This window comes from Pavona decussata, unplaced genomic scaffold (assembly GCF_977016875.1).
Source record: "Pavona decussata unplaced genomic scaffold, jaPavDecu1.1 SCAFFOLD_161, whole genome shotgun sequence".
In the NCBI taxonomy this organism is placed as follows: Eukaryota; Metazoa; Cnidaria; class Anthozoa; order Scleractinia; family Agariciidae; genus Pavona; species Pavona decussata.
Window position 1 is genome coordinate 3,728,479 of NW_028145572.1, and position 24,612 is coordinate 3,753,090.

Consider the following 24,612-nt stretch of genomic DNA (forward strand, 5'->3'; position numbering starts at 1 on the left):
ACTGTTCGTGTCTTCACAAGGCTGACTACTGAGGTTGTAAATTTCATCCAAGTAGTTCGCATCAAAATTTTAGTAAACAAGTACTAGATCTAAAGTTCACGCATGCCCAAATAGCGATCTTTTCCTAGTTTTAAGACGTAATTGTTGACCGTACAAATGTAAACTTTCATCAGGATTTCCTCGGGTTTCCTTTGGTAAAATTTCCTAAAAAAACTGCACAGACTTTTCAAATTATTTGCTTTAATAAGGGCTCAATTTTGACACAAAAATAAGTAAGAAAACTTTTTACGCAGCGACAAAAACCACAACTTTGCAAAAAGCAAAGAATTATTTTAAGAGGGAAATGCCCTAGGAAGAGGTTGCTACCTGAAATTGCCTTCAAAAGCTGTTTTTATGCTTACTTCAGAATTAGCAAGTTTAGCTTTTGAACTTATCACTGGCAAGTTAGTTGAAATGCAAACGAATCGTTTGTAAACAGGAAGTATCTGAAAAGACGTGTCTCATATCGTTAAATCGTTATCATGGTAACAGAGATGGCATTTCTGCTATTTTTAGTCTTTTTCTCATCTCGTCACAAGACAAATTTCAGCCGAGGCCTAAATCATTCTCTTCACTTCAAGACTTTTTTCTCAAAATGAATGGTCTTTTTACCAACCTCGTTCCCGAGGGCGTTTCTCAATTCACAAGGGAAAAACTTTGGGACGAGGGAAGACGGAAGCTAAGGACTTTCCCATACTGGCCTTACTATATTTAAGTTAACGTGTAAAAGCAAGATAAAACAAATTTTACATATTCCTTCGCTTGAAGTATTAAACTTGGTGGCAGGTGGCACAATTCCATGATCAGGACTAAATAAGAAATAACCGAAAAAAAATTGAAACGAATTTAAGATCGCCTTTAATCCTTTTTACACCTGAAGGATATTACTACATTCTCTTAATTTCTTCTTTTTCTTTAGCAGCTGTTTATTTTTTAGTTAGTGTAGGCTTTAGGTAACCCTTCAGTGAGGGACATAGCTCCTGTTTAGGGTTTTCCTGTCAATACTTGTCTTTGTATTGCCAAACTACTAAAGAAAAGTAATTTAACCAGCGCTCTTGTTTTCTCTTGTTTGGTCGCTCGCTAAAGTTCTGTTTTTCGTTTCGCGTTTCCCGCGGAAATGGTTTACCAAGAGCAACGAAAATAGAGCCTGATCGCAGTTTAGGATGAGCACCAAAGGAAACCGATCTCGTTTCGCCTACAAGTTGGTCGCAACCTCGTTCGATTCGCCAACACAAGTAAGTCGATTCGCCAACACAAGTAAGTCGATTCGTCAGCACAAGTAAGTCGATTCGCCGGCACAAGTAAGTCGATTCGCAAACGTAACTGAATGTGGTGGTAAATGAGTGTAGACATACAGCTGATTTGCAAATTGTACTAATTATGCTATTTCTCCTTCCCAAATTACCAAAATATCGCAAAATCACAAAATCACAAGTTTAGGAATGCCCGATAGATGAATAGCCCGTGAGGGCGGAAGGTACCCCTCGGAATTTTTTTTTTTTTGGGGGGGGGAGGGGGGGTTATGCGGCTGTGTTTTCCAAACCCTTAGCCTATTTCAGAACAAATATGTCATTTTCTGGTACCCTTCATCAGACTGGCCTGACCACTCACCTAAAATTCATACCTTTTATCAGACGTGGTTTCTAGAATCCATTCCGGTTCCTGTAAAATCCATACTTTCATACGAAAAAGGTTTCTGAATCTATATCCTATATATATTTCAGATCAAAATGGCTCAAAATTCATAGCGTACTATTAGGCTTAGCCAGGAGTTGTTCGGCAACTTTTCGGTGAGTAGCTTTTTTTGCTTTAGAGCATTCATTTTACTGACTTTCGAGCAAGGTTTCATTCTCTTGGGAGCCACTTTTTTACCGAGACAGCCGCTCTTCATGTATTTTTCTACTACTATGTCGAGAAATACTTTGTATTTAAGCTTATTTAGTAAAGAATAAATTGCAAAGGACCGCGAATGGGAATGTCAGTGTATTCCACAGAGTGGCTCTTCTATCCGGCCACTGTTTCCAGGTCCAATTGGAATTTGGAAATGTTGGTTTTTGTGGAGGGCGAAAAGCAGGAGTACCCGGAGAAAAACTCTCGGAGCAGGGACAAGAACCAACGACAAACTCAACCCACATATGACTCCAAGTCCGCCGGGGATCGAACCCGGGCCACATTGGTGTATGGGAGGCGAGTGCTTTCACCACTGCGCCAGCCCCGCTCCCCTTGCTGCAAGTACTCACAGGATCTGTAAAAGATCTAATCAGCCAAAAATAAGCATACCAGTAACTGAAATAACTTCTAGCAAGTTTTTTTTTAGTCTTTTTGAGTGGATTTAGATAGTTTCCATAAGCACCATAAACTTGGTGGCTGGTCGCACAAACCAAGTTTCACTCAAAATGGCGGACGCAAACGAGTGCAAGCAATGTATTTTGTGTGGTTTGGGAGAAGCTGTTTTTTGACGTTTTTAATATGGCGGTTCATGCTTGCACAGTGTCTAAATTGCAACTTTTTGAGTGGTTTTTCGATTTTTCAAACCAAAATACATACAAGCATAATTCTGCCCTATTTTCTCACAATTTCGGGCAACTTTTGAGGAAATTTGGAGCAACTTGTGGCTTCCCCTACCATACCTGAAAACTGTCACACTGGGCAATTTTGCCTTCAACTTATCCCGCATATTTGTTGCAGTACAATTTACACGAAAAATTTTCTGCAATGTTATTTTATTTTATTTTGTTGTTTAAATTTTTTACGATCGTTATTGGGAAGTGGCCTGTTTTCATTAAATTGCGCTAATGTTGATTTATTGATTATGCAATCAGTTCGGTTCATTTTCAAGTTTGCGCTTCACTGCTTAGTGTACGGCACAAAGAGACCTGCATATTTCTTTATATGTATCCCCAATCTGGCCACAGATCAGAGCACTAGCCTAGACTGCAAAACAGTCGTATTTTTTGTAGCCTGAGTATCAGGCTATAGGCGACGTGGCAAGGTCAACGCCTCAGTGATGATGACAGAAGACACGATCATAACTCATTTTCATTGGCTGAGGCTCTAAGGCGAGAACTGTGAACCGTGGACACCTCGACACAAAGACCTGGGATCGAGGTTGGCAGCAATGGCCTCCAGAACGCGCATCTTCTGTGTCATTTTGTTCGGTCTTTTAGGTGTTTTACAGCTTCTTATACTATTTCATTTTCATCCCAGATCGACAGAGTTGTCAAGGGAAAATTGTCATGGTAAGTGTGGCTTTTATTGTCTTGTTTTGATGAAGGTGTTTGCAGCGAGCGATCAGTTCAACGTCTCGAAAGGAAAACTAGAAAATTATTTAATATAAAACGAAGTTTAGGAAAGCCTAGGCTTTTGAATACTCTAGAAACGGCCGTGGACAAACCAGTGGAACAACAGGTCGGTTACGCTTTCGATTTTTATATTAAAAAACTTCTTAGCTTTTTCAGGTTATTGTGAGCTAAGGCGCTCAGTTGCATAAGCTTTAAGCTTAATATACATGTAAGCATAGGTCAGCATAATATCACGCCCGTGCATCATGAAGTTTTACGCTTTCTTTCGAATTCTATTTGTTTATTTGGCCTTCTACATCTATATTCTGCACTCGTGAAAACCAACCTTTTTAATACCAACCACAGTTCTTGTTTCGATCTCCCTGTCTCATTTAAACCTGACACCGTTTTCCATTGAACTTTTGTTTATGCTAATGTCGGTGCTGTTTTCCAGACTTTAGTGAATACGTATTCAGTTTGTCAAGTGCTGTACTTCAGTGTATTCGAATTACGAAATAATACCGACTACAAACAACTGGAAATTCCTATATATAAATGATGTGTTTATTCGAAACCGCTTAGGAAATGTAGGACTACGACATGTATTAACGGCCGTTGTACTGTCGCACCGAATAGATCCATTGTTAGGTCAATTTCATGGACGTTATTTATTGTCACTTCAGTGCTCCACTCTGTGATGTTATTGAAACTATGATTCTCTATCCACAAACACTTGAACACATTCATCGCAGAAAAAATTCAAGGAAATTGTTTATGATGTAACACCCTCCATGTTTTTTGCCAGTCTTGAGGGAGCCAGCTGGATCAAATATATGGCACATCCCATGGCTATCCTTGTTCAGGGGAAATGATGGCATTGCTACAAACAATGCTGCTAAATTTTTTAACTGACTGAGAGAAGAAGAAGTAGACCTCAAAGATAAAGAAAATGCTGAAAAATAATTCTTCAGAATAAAAGAATAGTTCTTGGAACCTAAAGTATAGATTAGAGCGAAGACAAAAACTTGTGCTAAGAGAGACCAACAGAGTGGGGGAGGGGGGGAGAGACAGAGCATTGGTGGCTATTCTGTCATATTGATATTGAGACTTGGGACTGAAAGCAGAATTCAGACTTCACAGCTTGATATTGGTGATGTTATGCCAGGTTTAGATAGTGAGCTTGAGTTTCTGTTATTAAATGGAAACTTGCGTTCAATTTTCTAGCTGATAAATTATAGGACATATTATTTGATACAGAGTTAACCAATAAGAAAAGGTTGATGTATTTTTATTAGTTGTAACTTTGAAAGAAAAAAAAAGGGGCCCTATGTTCTATTGGTTTTTATATCATGTCTCCTCTTATTAATTTACAATTGCCCTCATTTTTTTTTCGAGCATTGCTTCCATCACATTAGGTTATTGGTTGAAAAGAATATCCGTTTGTAGAACAGTGGAGTGATGAAAAGTCTACAGACAGGCCATCTGATATTATGTGATGGTGCAATTTCGCACAATTGACCACAATTCATAAAAAATCGCACAATTCACAAAAAATCGCACAATTCTTAAATAAAAATCATAAATAAATGCCTTATCTGAAAAAATTACACTTCTGCACTTAGTTTCAAGACGATTAAATTTCGAAAAAGCCCAAGAAACGAAACCATCGACTTCACAAACAATCGAAGTTCAAGGCGCCATTTTCGTTTTTGGCAATTTTGGGGCCTGGTGCTAGATTTTTCATTCTTAAAACAATTCTTCTCTTTGAGTTAGCCTATCAGGATTGCTGATACAAATCCATCACATATGATCCTTCTGCAAAAGAAACAACAAAAAACTTTGAGCCAAGGTGGTGCATAATACCTCGGTGGAATTCGGCAACGAAACGGGGAAACTTCAACGTGGCCGCTTGCTTTTGTTTTAGCAGACTTTGAAAGCTGCCGCGAAGGTTTACATCTTCGGCGTAATGTGTTACAAATTTGCATAATTGTTATTAAGATCATCTCAAAAGGCAATGTCATGTTTTCTCCATTTTCTATCAACTGATTTCGGATTGTAACAGTGTCTTCCTCTGACAGATGACTGGATTACTTGTTCACTAAACCCAGTTTAAACAGTGAAGGAAGCAAAACTAAAAGATTGCGGCTTTTTCGGCCACTGTTTCACAAGCTGAGAATGGAAACACGCGCGATCGCTTTTAGCCCCGCTAAACCAGTACGCTGCATGCACAAAATTATGCTTGATTGTACCTTAATCTTTCAAATCAAAACTTCAAAAACAGCAATTTCTTGATCAAAAACGCTCAATACTTTTGGTCATACACGTGCACACACGTGCGCACATCGCTCCAACAAAAACACAAACACAGTTGGCTGTGTCGCAGAGTTGGTTCCCGTAGAAAGGAACCGAAATGTGGCCTCAGATGAGACGTGTGAAAAACTTGTCACGCGAAAAGTTCTTTGTTTCCGGCCTGCCTCGCGCATGGATACTTGAACCTTTTGAGTTTCGAGGATCTATTTACGAAGTTCGAGTTTCAAGGGACTGTCGACTTACATTTGCACGGTACTGTATGTGTCATAATTAAATTTTTATATCCCAATTCACTCATAATTGCTTATTTTTTGTCCCTTTATGAAAAATCGTCGCTAGAGCAGCATAAAAGTGGTTTACTTTCTCAGAATCCTGGGAAAACAAGCTTAAAATAGTTTAGGGAAAAATCGCATAATTTGCATAATTTACCGCATAATAGTCCTTTCTTATCGCACAATCTACCCTGAAAATATCGCACAATTTCAGAATTTTTATCGCACCCTATCAGATGGCCTGTACAGAAAGCTCATAGTGTGACTACTGTTATGGGGGTCACTTAAACAAAACTGACCAATCAGATTACAGCAAAAGAACAATGAATTTCATTGTCCTTTTGCTGTAATCTGATTGGTCAGTTTTGTTTAAGTGACCCTGGAAACTGTAGTTGCACTGTAAAAGCTTTTAGACATTGACCTGTTACTGACAGTCATTACTAAAATATTAATTTCTCATGTAACAAGTCTTTCAACTTTAAGTAAGAGGGCTAGAAAAGCAGCTAGTGTGACTCATGCATTAATTCAGCTGCTTTTCTAGACCTCAAAGTGCATCATTTGCTTAGAGAATAAAGGAAAACCTTCTTCTGTTCAGTTTGGAATATAGCATTAAATGGAAAAAGTTTGTTTAAGTGGCCAGAACCAAAATTTACAAAGTTGCGTAGGTGTGCGAAGAAAACACTTAATCCAGCATTGTCTGATATTTTTAACATTTTTTGAATGAATAAAGACTTGCTTCAACTAGAAATCCAAATTTGTGTTTTCTGCCAAGATGTCCAGAAAGTTCTTCATATTTCATAGCCAACACACCATAATAAGCACTCACTTGAAGCAGATTTTTCGATTTCAAATTGGAAAGTTTAAAATGTTTCTTTTCAAAAAAGGCTTCCTTCCTGATGCATTCAAAGAAACATTTATGCTCACAAGTCATATTCATCGTTTCAGTACTAGACATTGCAATTCCTTTTACCTATGTCCCTGTAGAACCAGTATCAGACAGTTTGCAATAAGTTTTCAAGGACCGAAACTCTTTAATTCCTTTAATTCAGAGATTCAGAATGCTGAGCTCGAGTATTTCTCTGTTTAAATCTAAATTAAGATCATTTCTCCTAAATGAACTACCTCCTGTTTTGAACGTGCTGTTTTATGTTTTGCTGCCTGTGTGTGGTTGATTGTGTACTTGCTTTTTAACCAAAATATATTCATTTGATAAATTAAATAAGCTACACCTAAAATCCTGATTTCAAAGTTATAATTTTTTTGAGGAGGCTGTAGCTCATACAAGCCCCAATGGTTTTTCTATGGGCATCCTCGCCATATGTTTCTCTCTCTTTTGTTATTCATTTATCTTTTTATTTTAACTTATATTTATATTGTAACGATGTGCATGGATAATGGCCAAAAAAATAATAATAATAAAATGAAACTGAATTTCTGAGAGCTGCAGTTATTTACATTGAAATAGGTGGTTTTATTTTACTGCCACATTGCACTCTTGTATAGGCGAACTTTATAAAATTTGATTTGACGTTTAATTCAAAAAGGTTTGCATTATATAAATATATGTAGCCATATTTCTGTTTGTTCAACTTCTAGAGCTGACCATTTGTCTCTGTGGCTCATATCTATGACAACCAGTTGACCACTTCACAGTTTTTAACCCATAAAGTCGATGTTTAAATTCAACATGCAATATGCCCAAAGCGATAAAAAATTTTATCAGGGCATCAAAACATCCAGAAACAAATGGGACCAGTCCCAAGTCTGCACACCGAGAACTAATTATTGATTTGAGAAATTTGGAACCCTGGCTGTTTTGTAAACACAACAAAAAGCATAATGCTGAGTAACCCTCCTGCTAGGGTAACCTACGTCCTTGTAAAGAATGAATTTACACAATACCATGTATGACCAATGTGGACTTGGTATACAAAGATGTGCCAAATAAGGCCCTTTGATACGTTGTCTTTCTGTATATACAAATAAAATTATATTATTATCAACTGCATCTTTCTAAAGGTTGTGCAGTAAGATTTTCTTCTGGCTCATTGAATGGTATAACGGTACAAAGGTTGTTAAGCCTTTCACACCTAATTTTTTTGTGGTTTTAAGTGCCTTAGTTTCTTTAATAATTTACTTTTATTACCTTCTGAATAATAAGGACTTTTAAGAACACTTCAAAAATTATTAATCATAATTATAGTTTTCAATTATAATCTCAGAATAATCTTGCATTCTGGTTCCATATTGTTGGCATCTATCTGGGTTGCAAAATGTAGACTTTTTCTTCTACTTTTTGCAACATGAAAATGTGTAGTGCATGGAAGTTGCAATACAGACCACAACTTGGAGAGCAACCTTTGTTCCATTTTAGTTATGGCTTATCTGTTAGTATAAAAAGGAAGAGATATCCATTTAACATTGTAGTCAACTTGTTATTGAACTATGTTTCCCTTACTATTGGCTTCATGATGATAGAAGTTCAAAATTGTGTACGTTTGGTTTGTTTGAGCTGATTCAAATTAAAGTTAATCTGTAACAGAAACTTCTCTTTGCAGAAAAGTTGTAAAGTTATGTTTGTATAAGGCTGTTGTTTCTTATTTACTACTTTTAACATATTGACTTGAATTGATTTAATTGTTTGGATTTTCCATCGTTTATCTTTAAACTAATCACCAATAGATGAGCTTGAGAACTGGTGCCTTACTAGATTGGCAGGGAGCCTGAGCACTTCAGGCATATCAGGGAGGTATCCATGGCAACCCTGTAAGCTGGAACCACCCAGAGGAGGATCCCGCAAACAGGGGGCCACGGGACCTCCAAACACCCCCAATGTAACAAAACACCCAAGTGTTACTCCCTTAAATTAACAGGAATTAAGCATGAATTTACAAATTTGCAACTGTTTAAAAAAGTCTTGTGTTTTTTACAGATAATAGTTGTAACAGCAACATAATCATCATTGGTTCTGGTCCAACAGCTCTGGGTGCAGTTCAACGAATTTATCAGCTCAAGCTTGAGGAGAAGTTCTCTAATGTATCTGTCATCATTCTTGAACAAACTGGGAAGCCAGGAGGGCTTGCTACATCTGAGAGAGATGATCAAGGCTTCCTCTGGGACATGGGTGGTCATGTGGTTTTCTCGCATTACTCGTATTTTGACTGGACCCTGGACAGGGCAGTGAAAGACTGGAACCAGAAACAAAGAGCCGCATATGCTTTTATGAAGGGATCTGATGCCAAAAGGAGATTTATTCCATACCCGGTTCAGAATAACATAGAGGTGATGGATAAAGTGGACCAAAAGAAGTGCTTAAATGGCCTGGAAGAAATTATTGCAAACCCAGTGAAGCAAAAACCAGCCAACTTTGACGAGTGGCTTTTGAAAAACTTTGGTACTGGACTCTGTGATGTGTTTATGAGAAAGTACAATAGAAAAGTTTGGACTGTAGATCCTACTAAGATGAATGCAGTCTGGGTAGGTGAGCGTGTTGCTGTTCCAGACATTGCTAAGCTCAAGGCTAAGATTGCAGCCTTTGACAGTGGAGCTCCAGCAAAAGACTCGGCCTGGGGACCCAATAATGTTTTTCGATTTCCAAAGTACAACGGGACAGGTGGGATATGGCAAGCAGTTGCTGATCATCTTCCACGCGAATGGTTCAAGTTCCATCATAGAGTGACAGGCGTGAACATAGACAAAAAATCAGTTATGGTAGAGACAGGCACAGAAAAAAAATCTGTCCAGGAATTTAAGTTTGATTATCTGATATCAACAGTTCCACTCGACATATTTGTCAATATGATAAAGGGACAAGATAGCTCTTTGGAGGAAATGAAAGAACATACTTCCAAGCTTGTTTATTCGCACACTCACGTGATAGGTATTGGACTAACAGGTCAACCTCCTAAAACGCTCTCAAGCAAGTCCTGGATGTACTTTCCTGATTCTGATTCTCCTTTCTATCGAATAACGGTTTTTTCCAGTTACTCAGACGATCATGTTCCAGAGCCAGGAAAACAGTGGTCACTCATGTGCGAGGCAGCAGAACCTTTAACACATACCAATCCAGAACGTTGGACGAAGAAGCATTTGATTGATGCTACCATTCAAGCGTTAATCACATATGGATTCATTGAATCAGGTATGGTGGTCTCAAAATATTACCGGCGACTTGAGCATGGCTATCCAGTTCCTTCAATCAACAGAGAAATGATTCTAGAAAAGGTCCAACCTTGGTTAGAATCCAAAGGTATATTCTCCCGCGGTCGGTTTGGAGGCTGGCGGTATGAGGTTGCGAATCAAGACCACTCTTTTATGCAGGGTGTTGAAACTGCTGACAAGCTATTACGAGGAATTCCAGAAGAAACTTACTTTGATGCAAATCTTGTCAATGGTAGGAGAAATACTGGTCGGTTTTTCAATGAGCGTTTGCTGGACTATGAAATTGTTGTCGCTCATTATAATGAAAAACTTGATTGGCTTGAACCAAAAGCCGATCACGCACATGTCTATCATAAGGGAGAATTGCAATCTCCATCTTTGGGAGTGTATGCATGGGACAAGTTACCAAATGTTGGACGAGAGAGTCACACCTACTTGTACCACATCATAAACAATTATGAAAATCTTGCTGATGTAACTGTTTTTGTTCAGGGTGAAGGAGGGTCACATGCAGGTTGGTGCTTTGGGACCATCGATGAGTCGGTGGCTAAAGCTAAAGAAAATGTTGCATGTAAGGTTATGTACCGTAGCAATGAAAACAACTGGGGCAAAATTCGCCATCTTGCCAAATGGCTTGAGGAATACAATAGTGGTGCAATGCGTCATGCTAATTTTACTTTAGGAGAATTTTACCAAGAGCTATTTGGCTCGCCACATCCAGGTGACATTCCAATTTGTCTGGCAGGATGTTTTGCAGCAACACGGGACATGATTAAGAAGCATCCAATTGATTTTTACAAGAAAGCCATCTCATTTGTGGATGATCATAAAAACCCTGAAGAAGGCCACTATTTTGAAAGACTTTGGGCCACAATATTTTCTTAATCTCTGTGACAGTGGCTGTTGTTCCAATAGCAGAGAAAAAAGTCGGTGTACTTATGTTCAAAACTAAGGTTTAGAGAAAGAATCAGCGTAGCTGGAAGCCATAAAAGTTAAATTATAGCCTGGTGTATGCACATGATTTTATTGCTGCTATGTTGGTGTACCATCAACAAAAGGTTTCTCATCTATTGTAAATATTTATTGTCAAGATACACCCACTTGGCTGTCAAGCCATCGTCATTAATATTATTTCAATTCGTAGGGACTGGTTACATATGCTCCATATGAACTAAATTCATGTGAATTGTAAATGAAAGATAAAAATGCGTGAAAGACAAACTCATGTTGGTTCGGCTCCTACTGGGAGAAGTCGGAATTTCTTTTTCTGTAGTATGCATGTATGCCTGTGTCACGGACTGAAAAATTCGCCTATCATTTATTCACCAAACTAAAAGCATAACCACATTTTCTTTCATGCTTAAGTTGTGTACATATTTTTTTGCATTTCAGATTCGAAGGAGTTTTACACATTTTGTTGCTAGAGCCATGGTAAAAAGTAGCTGCTTAACATGTTCGTTAACTGGTTTTAGGGTAGGGTCAAAAGGTTTTGAACCTGTATAGATATATGGAAGGTTATTGCTTTTTATGCAAAAATGACTAACAGAGGTAAAAAAATAAAACGTTCAATTATGTTTTTAGTATATTGACCTTACCAATGGTTCTTTTTGTACATTACTTTTTAACTAATAAAAAAGTAATCTTGGAGTTTTGCGTTGCTTGGGCTTTAATTGACAAACGCTCCTGAGAACATGAACAATAATGCCTATACAACTCGAAGTTTTATGAAGGAAAAATTACAGTTAGTCAAACTGAACAATAAGTTAGGAAACCTGAACCTCTTTTAAAGTATGAAAATTCGTTCAAAATGGCATTTTTCTGATGGCAGGCCTACACAGTCCTGTAAAATCCATAGCCGTTTTCTGACCAAAATGGTTAAAATCTTTACCCTATTTCAGACCAAACGGCTAAAAAGCCATACCCTTTGGGGCAGCACATACCTACATAGGTTAAATAGGGGAGTAGCCCCCCCCCCCCTCCCCGGGAACTCAACTCAGTGCTATTCATTCATCGCTTCATTAATCACGATTCGCTCTGACGAAGAGCGTCAGCACTCCCATCTCTAGGATGGTGGCCAAACTATAGTAAAATTCCGAAAGTGACGACCCTCGTTGCTTTCGGAACAATAAGCTGTTTTCAGCTTATACTCGGACCATATTTGACTGCGTGGTGCGTAAGCTTACAATCTTTTGGCAGTGATAACCTCCAGCATCGTTATTTCCCCCAAATCGATAGATATAGGGATAAGTACGGAAGCTTTAAAGGAACATTGACGTTTCTGTAAAATGAGAGTTTGTTTTATGGAAAAAGGAAGTTTTTTTCGAAAATGGGAGTTTGTTTTTTTGAAAATGGGAGTTTGTTTTTCGAAAATGTGAGGGTTTTTTTTCGAAAATGGGAGTTAATTTAAAAGGGAGTTTGGACAGCTTGTTTACACTCCCTCTTCACGTGCCGTCCAAGTAGGAGTTGATAACCTGGTCCAACAGACAACACTGTGCCAGGTGGCTCTTTCGCCTGTTAAAGATGGATCGCCGCAAGGGTTTGAGTGCATCCCTTTTACTTTTACTGAGCAAAGTGTGTTCTGAGGCCGTCTTTTCCCCTTTCGTTTGAAAGAAAGCAGTGAAGGCTTACCTCCTTGCAGGATACTTCCACGGAACTGCCCGCCATTTTGTAAAACGAGCAAGGACGGCACCAGGAGAGGGACTGGAAACAAACTATCCAAACTCCCATTTTCGAAAAAAAACTCCCATTTTCAAAACACAAACTCCCATTTTCGAAAAACAAAATCCTTTTTTTATAAAACTCAAACTCCCATTTTCGGAAAAAAAAAAACTTCCATTTTCCAAAAAACAAACTCTCATTTTACAGAAACGTCAATGTCCCTTCAAAGCTTCCATACTACGATAAGTAACCACCAGATAGAATTGCATTTCTTGCAGTCAGAATGAAATACAGGGATAAAAGACATTTGCCATGGACAAAAGACACTATAAAAATAGACACATAAACAGATAAACTTTGTTCGTGTGACCTCGGGTCATGATGACGCTAGCAGCAATTTCCGGTATGATCGTTGTGAAGGCCGCATTAAAAAGTAAAAACAAAAAAAGTGTTTACGCTTTCTACCAAATCTTGTGGTGATCACTGGCATTGTATTAAAACGCAAACTTTTGCAAGCGTTTTCCGTCATCATTGTTCAAGTCCGGATATTTACAGGTTTGGACAGAAATGATTTCAAGTAGTCATTAAGAATTTCCGAGATACTTCTCTCTATGAATGCTCAAGTCTTATTTTTAGTCACTTGTGTCTTCCACGCGCCAAGAATGGATTTTCATTGGCCAGTTTTTGTTGAAGACAAGCAGAACAGTATCCCGGGGGGGGGGGGGAGGGGGGGCACTTGACCCATGTTTGGGTATAGGGGTGCCGCTGGGGGGTTGAAACCCTGATCCTGTTTAGGACGAAAATAACCTTATTACCTACCCTGTGTAGGACAATGCCCTCTATTTTAAGACCCTGTTTAGGAGAAAGGACAACATCTAGCTCTTCTGTTGCACAAGTGTTTATTGGCAATACTAATAACATTTAAAGGCCCACTGTCAGGATGTTCCACGCATTGAAACGCGAATACCAATCACAACAGATAAAATAACTACACTACCTAGAAGTGTTGGCGAAAAATCCCAAAAATTAGGTGAACCCTAAGTGGAAACTGAGTTGACGTGAAGCATTGTTCACTAAAATAAATGCAGAGTAACGTCTCTGATTTCGGATTGCCAAATACTCGACGATAGTCTTGCAACCATACCCTGTCTAGGACAGGTCCAGGACAGACTCGCTTGAAATTATATACCCTGTTCAGGGCAGAGGGGCCAAAAACCATATCGGGCCATCCAGCGGCGCGTCCCCGTATAGCCCATATAGGGGAGTACCCCCCCCCCCCCTCCCCGGAACAATACATCCCTACTAGGAAAGGGCAGACTTTAATGAACAAGATGCCCCTTTTTACCCTCCCTCACTATACTAACACCCACTCCCGCTCCCCTCGGTAGTTTAAACACTCTCCTCAGATCGCGCTCGCTTTTACAAACCAAGATGGCGGCAGTTCCATCGAAGCGTACCAGTCTCATCCCACGGAAAAATAGGGGGACTGTGAACAGTCTATAATGGCATTTACACGGAATGCTTGATGTAGCCCCATTTATTCCCCATTTGTATGCTTCGCAGATTTTTAAAAACTATCCTCTCTTCGCAATTGAAATAATTGAATGGTTTTATTCAGAGAGACTGCGTGGTATTTTATCGTTGTGTTACTTAGCCTGCGAACGCAGACGTATTTCCGGCTGTCACTTCTCTCCTTCGTATTCGATCTTCGAATGAATTCGATCTGTTTGTGAAAGCGTAATTTCTTCGCTGTGAAGTCTCCCAATTTCCACCGTTTAAACTGTCGAGTACTACTTACGAGTTATTATTTCGATTTACCGCTTAAAAAAGGTTTGTTTTCTTTCTGAAAACGGCCGATCAGAGTCTTAAATTCATACATGAATTTTTAGGCACGGTATGCCCCTAAAGCACCCCACGTAAATATAACGCGGCACCTCACGGCCGGACTACAAAGGACGCGACCGACAACGTAACTCATGACATGACAGGAAGTCTTATGCGTTAATCGATATAGTGAAGCAATAAGTAACCACCAGATAAAATTGCATTATTTGCAGTACGAGTAAAATACAGAGGAGAACATTTGTTAAGTAGAATACCTTGTGCTTCATACCGGGATGCTTTAATTCCCGGGCTTTAATCCTTACGTTTTCACCTTTAATTTGGAGACAGAAACCATTTGTACATTGATTATGTTTCAATACGAACCGAGCATTGATGACGCTAACAACAATTTTCCGGTATGATCGCTGTGAAGGCCACGTTCAAAGAATTTTATAACGCGACCGAAAACTTAAGTAAAGTCTAAGCAACAACCGTGAACGATAATCCTACTGGTATAAGTCGGATCAATTGTTGATCTGATTGGCTTAACAATACAAATGATAAAAGCAGCAGAGACCAATACAACGTGGAATTCCTATATTGGCACAGGCCCTGATATTGGCCAAACCAGCCTTCTTCAGGTACAATGAGAATTTGCATTGAGACATACGCTTATATAACAAATATTTGCGCAATAGCGGAACTACGTAAAACTAAAGTGTTTGACAGTATAAAATATGAAGCAAAAAATTAAAAAATACAAAAACTAAAAAATAATAAAAGGAAAAAAGCTAGTAAATTTCTTCGCGAATATTGAGGCCATGTGGAAGAAGTGTTCTGCCTTTTGAGATTAAAAAGGCTTCCCTTTATACGGATTGAGTCTCGGTTAGAGTAGACTTTTTCTATGAGGATTAATTGCATGTCGTTAGCGGTGTGGTTAGGAGCGGTGAGGAAGTGTTCTGCAGCTGTGATGGAATTTCTTTAAGCATCCGGCTTAACGCTCTCAACTGAACAGTGACGTCATTTATGACCAGCAGATGTGTTTCTGAAGCTACAGGCTTGCTTGATCTTCGACTGCAAGTTGACGCGTTGTTGCCTTGAACCTTCCACTCATAGTGCTTCCACTGTATGTAGCTGTAACTCCTGCACATCTCAGAATGAACGTCTCCGCTTCGCTTATGATATTCATCGTAACTATAGTTACTGTAACAGTTGTGTGGCGAAGCGATGCATCTGAAACGCAGTTTCCCGACTCGAAAGCTCGCGAGGAAAACGGAACACAAGTCACGAAAGTTGTCACCCAAGGAAAAGGTGAGTTAAATTTTTTAGACAAATGTCATGTGAGAGGTTTTCATTACAAGTAGGCTAGGTTCAGGAGAGGACAGCGCCAGATTCGAGAAGCGAAATTTCAAAACGAGATAGATAGCGCGTGGGCATCTTTTAGCTTCCTCTGGGCGAAATCTGATAACCTTGCAGAATAGAATATCATCATTATCATCATTTATTTGCCTTTATGTGTATAACAAATTATTTAAAATAAACAGGAAGTTGTTAGGCGAGGAGACCTCAGGAAACCACCAGGCTTATAGGAGAGGCCACCTCTACATCACAATATTAAACAAGATAAGGGCTGCGAAGGAGTGCGGCAGAGTCTAACTCATGTTCATGCGACAGGAATGCACACGATAATTACCGGCTGTTCTTGCGTCATATTTATGGACTTGACTGTTTGCCATAAACAGATTGAGGAAAAGGGGAGGCAGCAGATTATTGTGGTAGCGGAACATGAGTTTAGCAATATCGCGGGTATTGATTTTGAAGATGTCTAAAAATTTCAGTGTAGAAAAAAGAGGAGCAGCATGTGCTCGATATTCTGAATTTGTAACTGCTCGCACAGCCCGCTTTTGTAGATAATAGATTCTGTTTAAATTAGATACGTAAGTGGACGACCACGTAGAGTTACAATAAGTAATATATCAGGATAAATTAATGTATAGTACAGCATGAGTTTGGTCTTACAGGGTAAGTAGAAACGCGTCCTGAATAAAATACCAACTGATTTGAAGATTGCAAGATGAAGCAATACTGACGTTTAAAGTAAAGAGGGGCCTATGCCCGGATTATATAATGAGATTATTTTCTTATAACAATACTGAATACAGTGGAACCTCTCCTTACGGACACCTCTTAAATACTAGTCTCCCTCGCGTTGCGTGACAGCCCAAAACAGCGTTGCGTGACAGCCTAAAAAACGGCTGCGAGGGAGACAACTTAAATACGGACACCCCTCTATTACGGACAGTTCACTTGGTTCCTGAAAGACCGAAATTCATATAAAGCCTACCTCTCTAAAACGGACACCTCTATAATGCAGACACTTATCCCTGTCCCCTTGGTGTCCGTAATAAAGAGGGTCGACTGTACAATTTAAGAACTAAGGAATTTGTAGTTCCCAGAGTTAATACCACGGGTTTTGGGAAACACTCCGTAAGATATTTGGGACCACTACTCTGTTTCAAATTCGATGCTAAAGTGAGGGAACAGCAATCTTTAGATGTTTTTAAGAAGTTGATTAGGAAACAAAATCTAACCGCGCTTATTTCTACCAATGACTGCGAAAATTGCGTACCGTGCAATTCTTAGAATTTCTTTTGTGATTGAGTATGTTTATATTTTGTTAGTTTTTATGATTATTATAGGTTTATTGTCATGCTCTGCTGGACTGAATTGAATGAAAATAGCACCTCTGTGTAAACAGGCTATGTCTTGTGTGATTAACATATTGCGTGTTTCTTGAATTCGCCAGATGACACAATTTATTTAAATTAATTACCCGGCCAGTACAGTTGGCGCTGGGTCAGTGGTGGGAAACTGTTTTACATGTGCGACTCCGTAGGCATAAAGGATGCCGCATTGTTCGCAACATTTGCCAGACATTGATTGTACAGTATCAGAGTCAGAAGGATCTTTTTAAGTATATTTGGGCTGGCCTTGAACCAGAAAGCCAAGACACGCGCGTAGAAGCTGTACCTGTTGCTTCAAGGCCTCAAGGGGCCCCTTATTCCCGCGATGCAATGGAGATCACGCCATCGCGCGCGAAACTGTCTCCCGCGAGGAACGTGACTCGCACTGAAAAATGGAATTACAGCTTCACCATTTTATTTTATAGTCCTGCGAAGTAGAGTGCATGGTGCTTGCAACATTATCTTTTATTTTCAGAGATTGTTATTTACTTACGATTGTAGCTTTTTCTTGTAGTAGTAGGGGGTCAGATTGCAAGGAACGCAAGTTCTGTTTCTTTCCCCCGTCACAACCTGTATTTTTAGTGTATTTTTATTGCACTTCCATTGTATAATATCCTCAGTGAATAATTCATTAAATAAATAAATACAAAACAGAAACCGATGAGCGCATTAACTGTTTTTGTACTTACGTAGTCAAAACAAAAAGCGATGATTTCAGACGAAGAAAGAAGACCAAAGAAGAACGAATTCGCAGAGCATAGAGTCTGGGGACTTTCTATAGCTAATTTCAGTGAGCCGGATACTGAGTGCTTTCCATTTAAAGGAAAAAGCTGGCTGTTGCAATGGCAAATTTAAGAGGATCAGGATGGGATTGACTGTCTTTTATAGCATACTGAGAATTTGGCCAAAATTTTAACTGTCAGCTGCGTCTTAACTAAAATTTAAGAACATACTATTTTGACCAATGTTTTTTTCACTGAACAGTATAAAAACGGATTAAATAATACATGCAAAACACAATCCATATTGCCCATCGGCATAACGGATTTATTGAAATACTATAGAAGGTAACTTGGAACATCTGAAGAACATTCCAGGATCAAATTGCCAAAACATCTAAAAACGTTCAGCCTCAGAGTGAACTTTACTTACAAATAACTTGCCAAACTGTTTAGACGAATTTTTAAGCTGCTAACTGAGAACGAAGATGGCTCGGAGCTCCAAGTTGTTTCTAGAAGTCGCGAGGTAAGCAGTGTTTGCGAAGTCTTCAATCTTCGGATGATACTCACCAATTGTTCGGCTAGTGAGACGGACACCGTCAGTGACACGATTCAAAACGGCGAAAACGCGTGAGAAGTAAAAATTATCTGAATATTTAACTTAGAAATGGTATCCATTCCAATGGAATTCCATGAAGAAATAAGCGGTTTCCTTTGGAAAGGACCGTTCCATTTCATTTACCACGGAAAGAACCGATTCCTCGTTTGATCTACAATGCATTTGGTATTTTTGATTCTATTCTTCTTTTATACCAACACTATGTCTAATCCAGTTTCGTTTTTCCCCTTTTTTTCTTGTCCACAGAGTATTCTCCGAAGCTTTTGTATGCCAATCGAAAGGACATTAGGATCGTTCAGAAGAATCAAAGGAACCAGAATGAAACTATAGTGGTCGATGGTTTGGACGATGCTATTGCTGTAGATTTCTACTATGCAGAAGGTTATGTATTCTGGACTGATGTTATCTTGGAGAAAATCAAGCGAATTCGCCTTACAGGACATAAAAGAAAAGTGGAGGATGTGATTTCGGTGGGTTTGAAGAAACCCGGAGGAGTCGCTGTAGATTGGGTAGCGAGGAAATTGTATTGGACCGACAGGGAAGCGAATAGGATAGAAGTGGCGAATTTAGATGGATCTAATCGGAAAGTTCTGTTTTGGAGAAACTTGGGTCTTCCCAGGGCGATTGCTGTCGACCCGTTATCGGGGTAAGTGTGACTAATTTTTTTATTGCTAAACTAAATGCATTGAATTTGGTTGATTTGCTTTTGCTAACATTTTCTGCGATTTCTGGTAGTCAGATGGCCTTGCACATTGATCGTAGTTATTTGGGGGGCTTTCGTAAATTTCTTCACCATAAGTCGCGCATTTTCAAACGGCTTTGCGCTTTTAAGGGATAAGTTCAGCTCGAGGAAAGACTAATGGACTTTATTAAATTCTCAGCCTCGGATATTGCACTTCTAGCGTTCTGATTGGTTCACTAAATCCCGGTTATCAGCTCATATACCGTAGTTTGACCTTATATGAAAAACGAAATTAAAGCCCTAGGTGTCGCTAAGCTAAATTTTTTTTCGGCGGGAAGCAAAAGTTTCTTCGGAAAAATGTAGAAAAAAAAAGGAAAAGAAAGAAATACCAAACTATGCCATCCAAATATGACAACAATAAAAGCCACAAAGTTCGGTATGACACTATTTAATGGTACGTATCTCTGAAGTTTCCTTTAAAATCTTCAAAATTGCAAGATTTTACGACTTTTTAGATCACATAACTACAACAATAACAACCGGATGGCTTGCAAATCCTGGCGGTAAGAGGTTAAAGCCAATCGAAGAAATTTCTTAGGAAGAGCTTCATGCATTCGTTTATGTTTTAACGAATTTACGAGGACTTCAGATGGTTTATCTATGAAATCCGTACGAGCGGCGGCCATAATGTTCGTTTCCGTCGCTCGGCACCACTCAGCAAAACATTTGCACCAATGTGCACAGCTCTTACGCTTCTCAAATAAGCTTGAAGTTTAAAAACTTGCACTGAATGCTTGTCTCAGTGAGGTTGTACCTCGTACACTTGGACTTGCCTGAAGTGTTTTAAAAATCGTCCGCGAGGAATTCAGTTCAGCACGAAAAAAGCCGTCCTTGCCCTGATCTCTTCCTTCGCTCGGCACCACACAGCAGAACATTTGCTCAAATGTGCACAACTATTACGCTTCTCGATGAGCTGGAACTTCAAAATCACTTGAATGCTAGTCTCAGAAAGGTTATAATTCGTACATTTAAACGTTTCTTGAATTTTAGATGTCCGACTGTGACCGATTTTCTTCGCTTTCAATTTTTCATTCAACTCCGTTTGCAAAGCACTGCGCGTGTCATGTGATCATTGGTTTTGCGCGCTTTGGTCGGAGGTTGCCTCAACATCCGGTCGTTTAAATTTGAAAGGAATTTTTTTCTTAAAACATAAGAATTCAGTAAACTTCAACAGAAATGTCCAAACGCGGAGAATTTAATAAAACAATTATTCCATTCGCGCTTGTTGGATATGAGATTAGTTATAGCCAACTCGGCGCTTCGCGCCTCGTTGGCTATTTACCATCTCATATCCAACGCGCGCTCATGGAATAATTGTTAAATATCCACAATTAAAAATACATTAAGCTTCGAGCTACAGTGCACAAACATTGATCCATCAGCATTTTCCTCAGCCTATTTTTAGCCATCGACCCGCTGTCAGCGTTGCATTCTCGTTGGCTCTTGGACGGAGGAAATATGCTTAGCCCTGAAAATGCCAAAAGGAACGTATTGCAGGCATTAAAATTCAATACCATTTCTGAAGTCCAGCTTATGCAAGCTCCAGCTTTAATAACCCCCAGTCAATTTCTACTGAGTAAAGGGTCATTTTGTTGTTAAGTATGGACTGGGACCATGCGAGATTGAATCTTGTTTTGTGGTGTTGTTTCCCTCCTAAGAGGTAAATGTCATGATTGTTTGTCACCAGAGACAGTGCTTGTAGTAAAAAAAATTGGTCTTGGATGAAATCTCAGAGGATTAATTAGAGCTCTTGAAAGTTTATTGTGCTCTAAACCAAAGTATTTTCTGCTCTGTCTTGCTAATTATTTGACTGCAGACCGTGGAAATCCTTAGCACAAGCAAATGGGCTCTTTTTCGTTGAAGATGGTTCGATCTCCGTGCAATATCCATTCATAAGCAATCTAAGGTCGCATATAGAGAAGGCCTTGTTAATGGCCCAAAACAACAGCGCTGCCTAACATTTTCATTTGACCTTTTCTCTAATCAGAACCCAATCAATGTTTTCTTCATTCTCTATCGTTTCTGAGGATTTATTTACACTGTCTATTATAACAGTGCAAATTTGGCCTTGTAAATTACTGTGGATGAGCAGTACATTATTTGGTATTTTTTAAAAATGATTGGCACTTACCCTTCTTGTGAGTTGTGTATTGTTTTCAAACCCATTAAACCAAGACTAACATTCTTGTGGCCGTGATTTTCCTATTTTTAGAGGTTGTTAATCATTTAAAATTGTCACTAGCTGAAAGGGATTTATTTTCAAGTGAAATGTAAGCTTTATTAAGTTATCACTCTGCCACATTTTTGATATATTCTTTACAAAAGGCTTTGTAATAGCAAAGTTTAATGGTCTATATTTTTGCCTTGAGTAGGTTAAACTTTGTCTGTGTAGTTTTCCAGCCCCTTTTGTTCAAGGCATTTGTTGGTTCTTTGTTTTTGTACTCAGTATTGGCTCTACTTACTCAAGGAGGCTTTAATGCTTGTTTAAGGTTACCCGGTACCTTCAGAGGTGTCTTCAGAGGTGTCTCGCGTCCAAGCGATGTAGCGCGTCCGATTTAAACTGCAGATACCTGAACCCTTATATAAAATTAAAGCTTATAGAGATGGCTATCCAACTAAACCAAGAATTTTGAAATAAAATGAATTGCCAAATTTTTAGCGCTGTTTTCTCGAATAAATTTTTTTCACTTGGAGGAGCCACTTCAAAGAGCTAAAACTCAAAAGGAATTTGTTCGTTTGCCTTCAAATTTGGACAGTAGCTAGTTTAACATATACACAACAAAAACGTGTCTGCAAATTTTTTCTTTCGAAATATTTTTTCTCCGAGAGCGATTTTTGTACAATTACTCCGCATTTTTTTATTCTATTTCGAAAATGCTCTATAACTTTTCACTGCGATTGAATATGGCAAATCGCAGACACGTTTTTTAGCGCTTTAGGTCCGAAAACTGAGGAGCAAATTAAATTAGCAAAAAACAAAATTCACTTCGACTGGTAGCTTTAAAAAGGTGATTCGGACGCTCGCAATTAGAGGTCATGAAAAATTCGACAATTTATTTTTTTTCAAAATTCTTGATATGGTTTGATAGTCAGCTCTATAAGCTTTAATTTGATATAGGGGTTTAGGTATGTACAGTTTAAACTGGACGCGCTACAACGCTTCAACGCGAGACACCTCTGAAGGAATCGGGTAACCTTAAGTAAATTTAAATGCTCAATCATTGATTCCACTGTTAACCTATGTTTCGTGAAATATCTCTCGTCGTTTGGTGCGCCAACTGGCGGAAAAGTACGCGGAAAGTCAGTAGAAATAGATTATTGTGCACACCATTAAGGATGGAAAAAGCTAAACAGCTTATGAAATTATTAAGACCATTATCCTCTTAAGAGATTTGACCAAGCTTGTGTTGGGAAAATGTTTTTTTTTTTTCTCTTAGATGATGTTACAATTTGGTCTTGTAATCCATTAAAGGAAAATTGACTAGTGTGTGGTGGATATTCTCTACTGGAGGAAGGAAAAAGGAAACACTAGCTAAAGCTATGTTTGTCTGCCCCCAGTGACCTGACTTTTGGATTAAGCTGATTGTTCTTTTTTACAATCTGCACTGTCTCGTCTTTTACATTTGGACAAAATGGGGTTTGCTTTTGTTCGTGAACTTGTTGTTGTATGATATGAAGTGTAAATTTGTCTGGTAACAAAGGTTATAAAATGGTTCATTTTCTGATGGCTGTACTGTATTTAGCACTCGATCCGTGAATGAGGAAATTTCATTTCACAGCTCTAAGGATTTGTTCAACCTTCTTAGTGTCAAGCTTAAAATACCTAAACGTACAATGTATCTTTCCTTGAGGAAAACCTAGGTCATGGAATTTTGGGGAATTTTAACACATTCAAACTGGTCTTAGAATTGCACAAAATCCTCAAAATGCGGACTGCTTAAAGCTTTGGAAAAACACCAGAGAATGACGAGAAAGCTAAAAAAGAACGTGGATGGGGAAACGTAAACAATATTAAAAGAGGTTGCATTTACGTAAACTTGAAAAATGCTGGGCCAACATTTTTTTAAGTTTAGGTCAATCTGTGTGAAAGCATGATCTACATTTATGATGTTTAGAAATAGCCTTTATTTGTTTTGTGGCTGTGATTTCTTCATTAAATGAATTTTGCATGGCCGTTTTCATGGTCAGAACTTGTAACTAGTAATGAAAATGCACGCAATGACCCAAAATACTGTGACCCAGCCCCTGTTTGGTTTTCTGACTTTTGAATTTTGGCATATTAAAAAAAAACGAACAACGCCAACTAGTTAAACTTCTGTCAACGTTTGAGATTTTAGAAATAAAGTTCCAACGAGTGACGTCACACAATCCTTAAGATAAAGTTCCATCGAGTTATTATACATAGTCCTTCAGATAACCCGGCGTTCTGACTACTCTGCCCGAACGTGTCGTCGCGCCTTGCACAGGTAAAGCAACAGGCTCCGCATTCCCAGATGGCAAAACAGGCTCATTGGTTGAGTCAGCTTGACTACTGAGGGCATCTGTCTGGATACACGGCGCGGCAGGCTCATTACTTGTCTGTCCCCGTCCAGGAAAGGACATTAACTGCTGACTCGGTTGCTTAGCGCCTTCTTCAGCCACTGAACTAGGTTTAGGACCCTCGCAGGGCTCCTTTGTTTCGTCAGGTGACGCGGATTGCGACGACATCTGGCCCCATCCTCGGTAACCACCTCGTAGGACCGAGGTCCAACACATCTCTCAACCTTTGCCTTCACAGCTTCTTTAGTCGACTTTTCAGGCGGCATGAATCGCACAGTATCTCCACTTCTAAGCGCTTCCACATCCCTGGCTGACCTGTTGTAAGCAAGGACTTGTCGTTTCTTGTAAGCGAGAAGCTTCTGATAAGTCCCGGGTTGAACAACTGGCCTGAGAATCTGAGGAACGAAGGGTAGTTGTGCTCTCGTCCGTCTGCTCATCAAACGCTTCACTGGACTAGTGCCCAGTCCCTGGCTTAGGGTGTTCCTGTACTCGAGGAGTGCAAGATATGGGTTTGTTCCGGCTTTCCTTGACTTCCTCATGACATTTTTAGCTGAGTTAACGGCAGCTTCAACCTTTCTATTGCTTTGCGGATACGTTGGAGAACTCGTTACAAGCTCAAAGTTCCACTGGCGACTGAATTTCTTAAATTCGACTGAGGCGAACTGAGGGCCATTGTCTGATACACTCGTCTCCGGGATTCCATG

The 24,612-nt window shown here is 39.2% G+C and overlaps 2 protein-coding genes across 5 annotated transcripts in view; both read left to right on the forward strand.

Moving 5' to 3' along the window:
* Positions 1 to 3,140: 3,140 nt before the first annotated feature.
* On the forward strand, positions 3,141 to 11,710 carry LOC146464878 (uncharacterized). The gene is made up of 2 exons (XM_085129401.1): positions 3,141 to 3,278; positions 8,835 to 11,710. The coding sequence occupies exons 1-2, from the start codon at positions 3,158 to 3,160 to the stop codon at positions 10,946 to 10,948; spliced, it is 2,235 nt and encodes a 744-aa protein (XP_084985527.1). The 5' UTR covers positions 3,141 to 3,157; the 3' UTR covers positions 10,949 to 11,710.
* A 3,746-nt stretch (positions 11,711 to 15,456) lies between these two features.
* Positions 15,457 to 24,612, forward strand: part of LOC146464879 (low-density lipoprotein receptor-related protein 6-like) — a 62,831-nt gene continuing 53,675 nt past the window's right edge. For 2 of the 4 annotated variants that reach the window (XM_085129145.1, XM_085129144.1), the window contains exons 1-2: positions 15,457 to 15,856; positions 18,874 to 19,273. In XM_085129145.1, the coding sequence (XP_084985271.1) occupies positions 15,703 to 15,856; positions 18,874 to 19,273 (554 nt within the window). In that variant the 5' untranslated portion in view covers positions 15,457 to 15,702. The remainder of the gene's footprint in view (positions 15,857 to 18,873; positions 19,274 to 24,612) is intronic. The other 2 variants (XM_085129147.1, XM_085129146.1) reach the window with 2 other exon arrangements.

Bases quoted from the DNA above. Each gene is read 5' to 3' on its own strand.
- LOC146464878 (XM_085129401.1), top strand. From the start codon at position 3,158: ATGGCCTCCAGAACGCGCATCTTCTGTGTCATTTTGTTCGGTCTTTTA. The intron at 3,279-8,834 runs GTAAGTGTGGCT...TGTTTTTTACAG, and splicing joins GTCAAGGGAAAATTGTCATG to ATAATAGTTGTAACAGCAAC.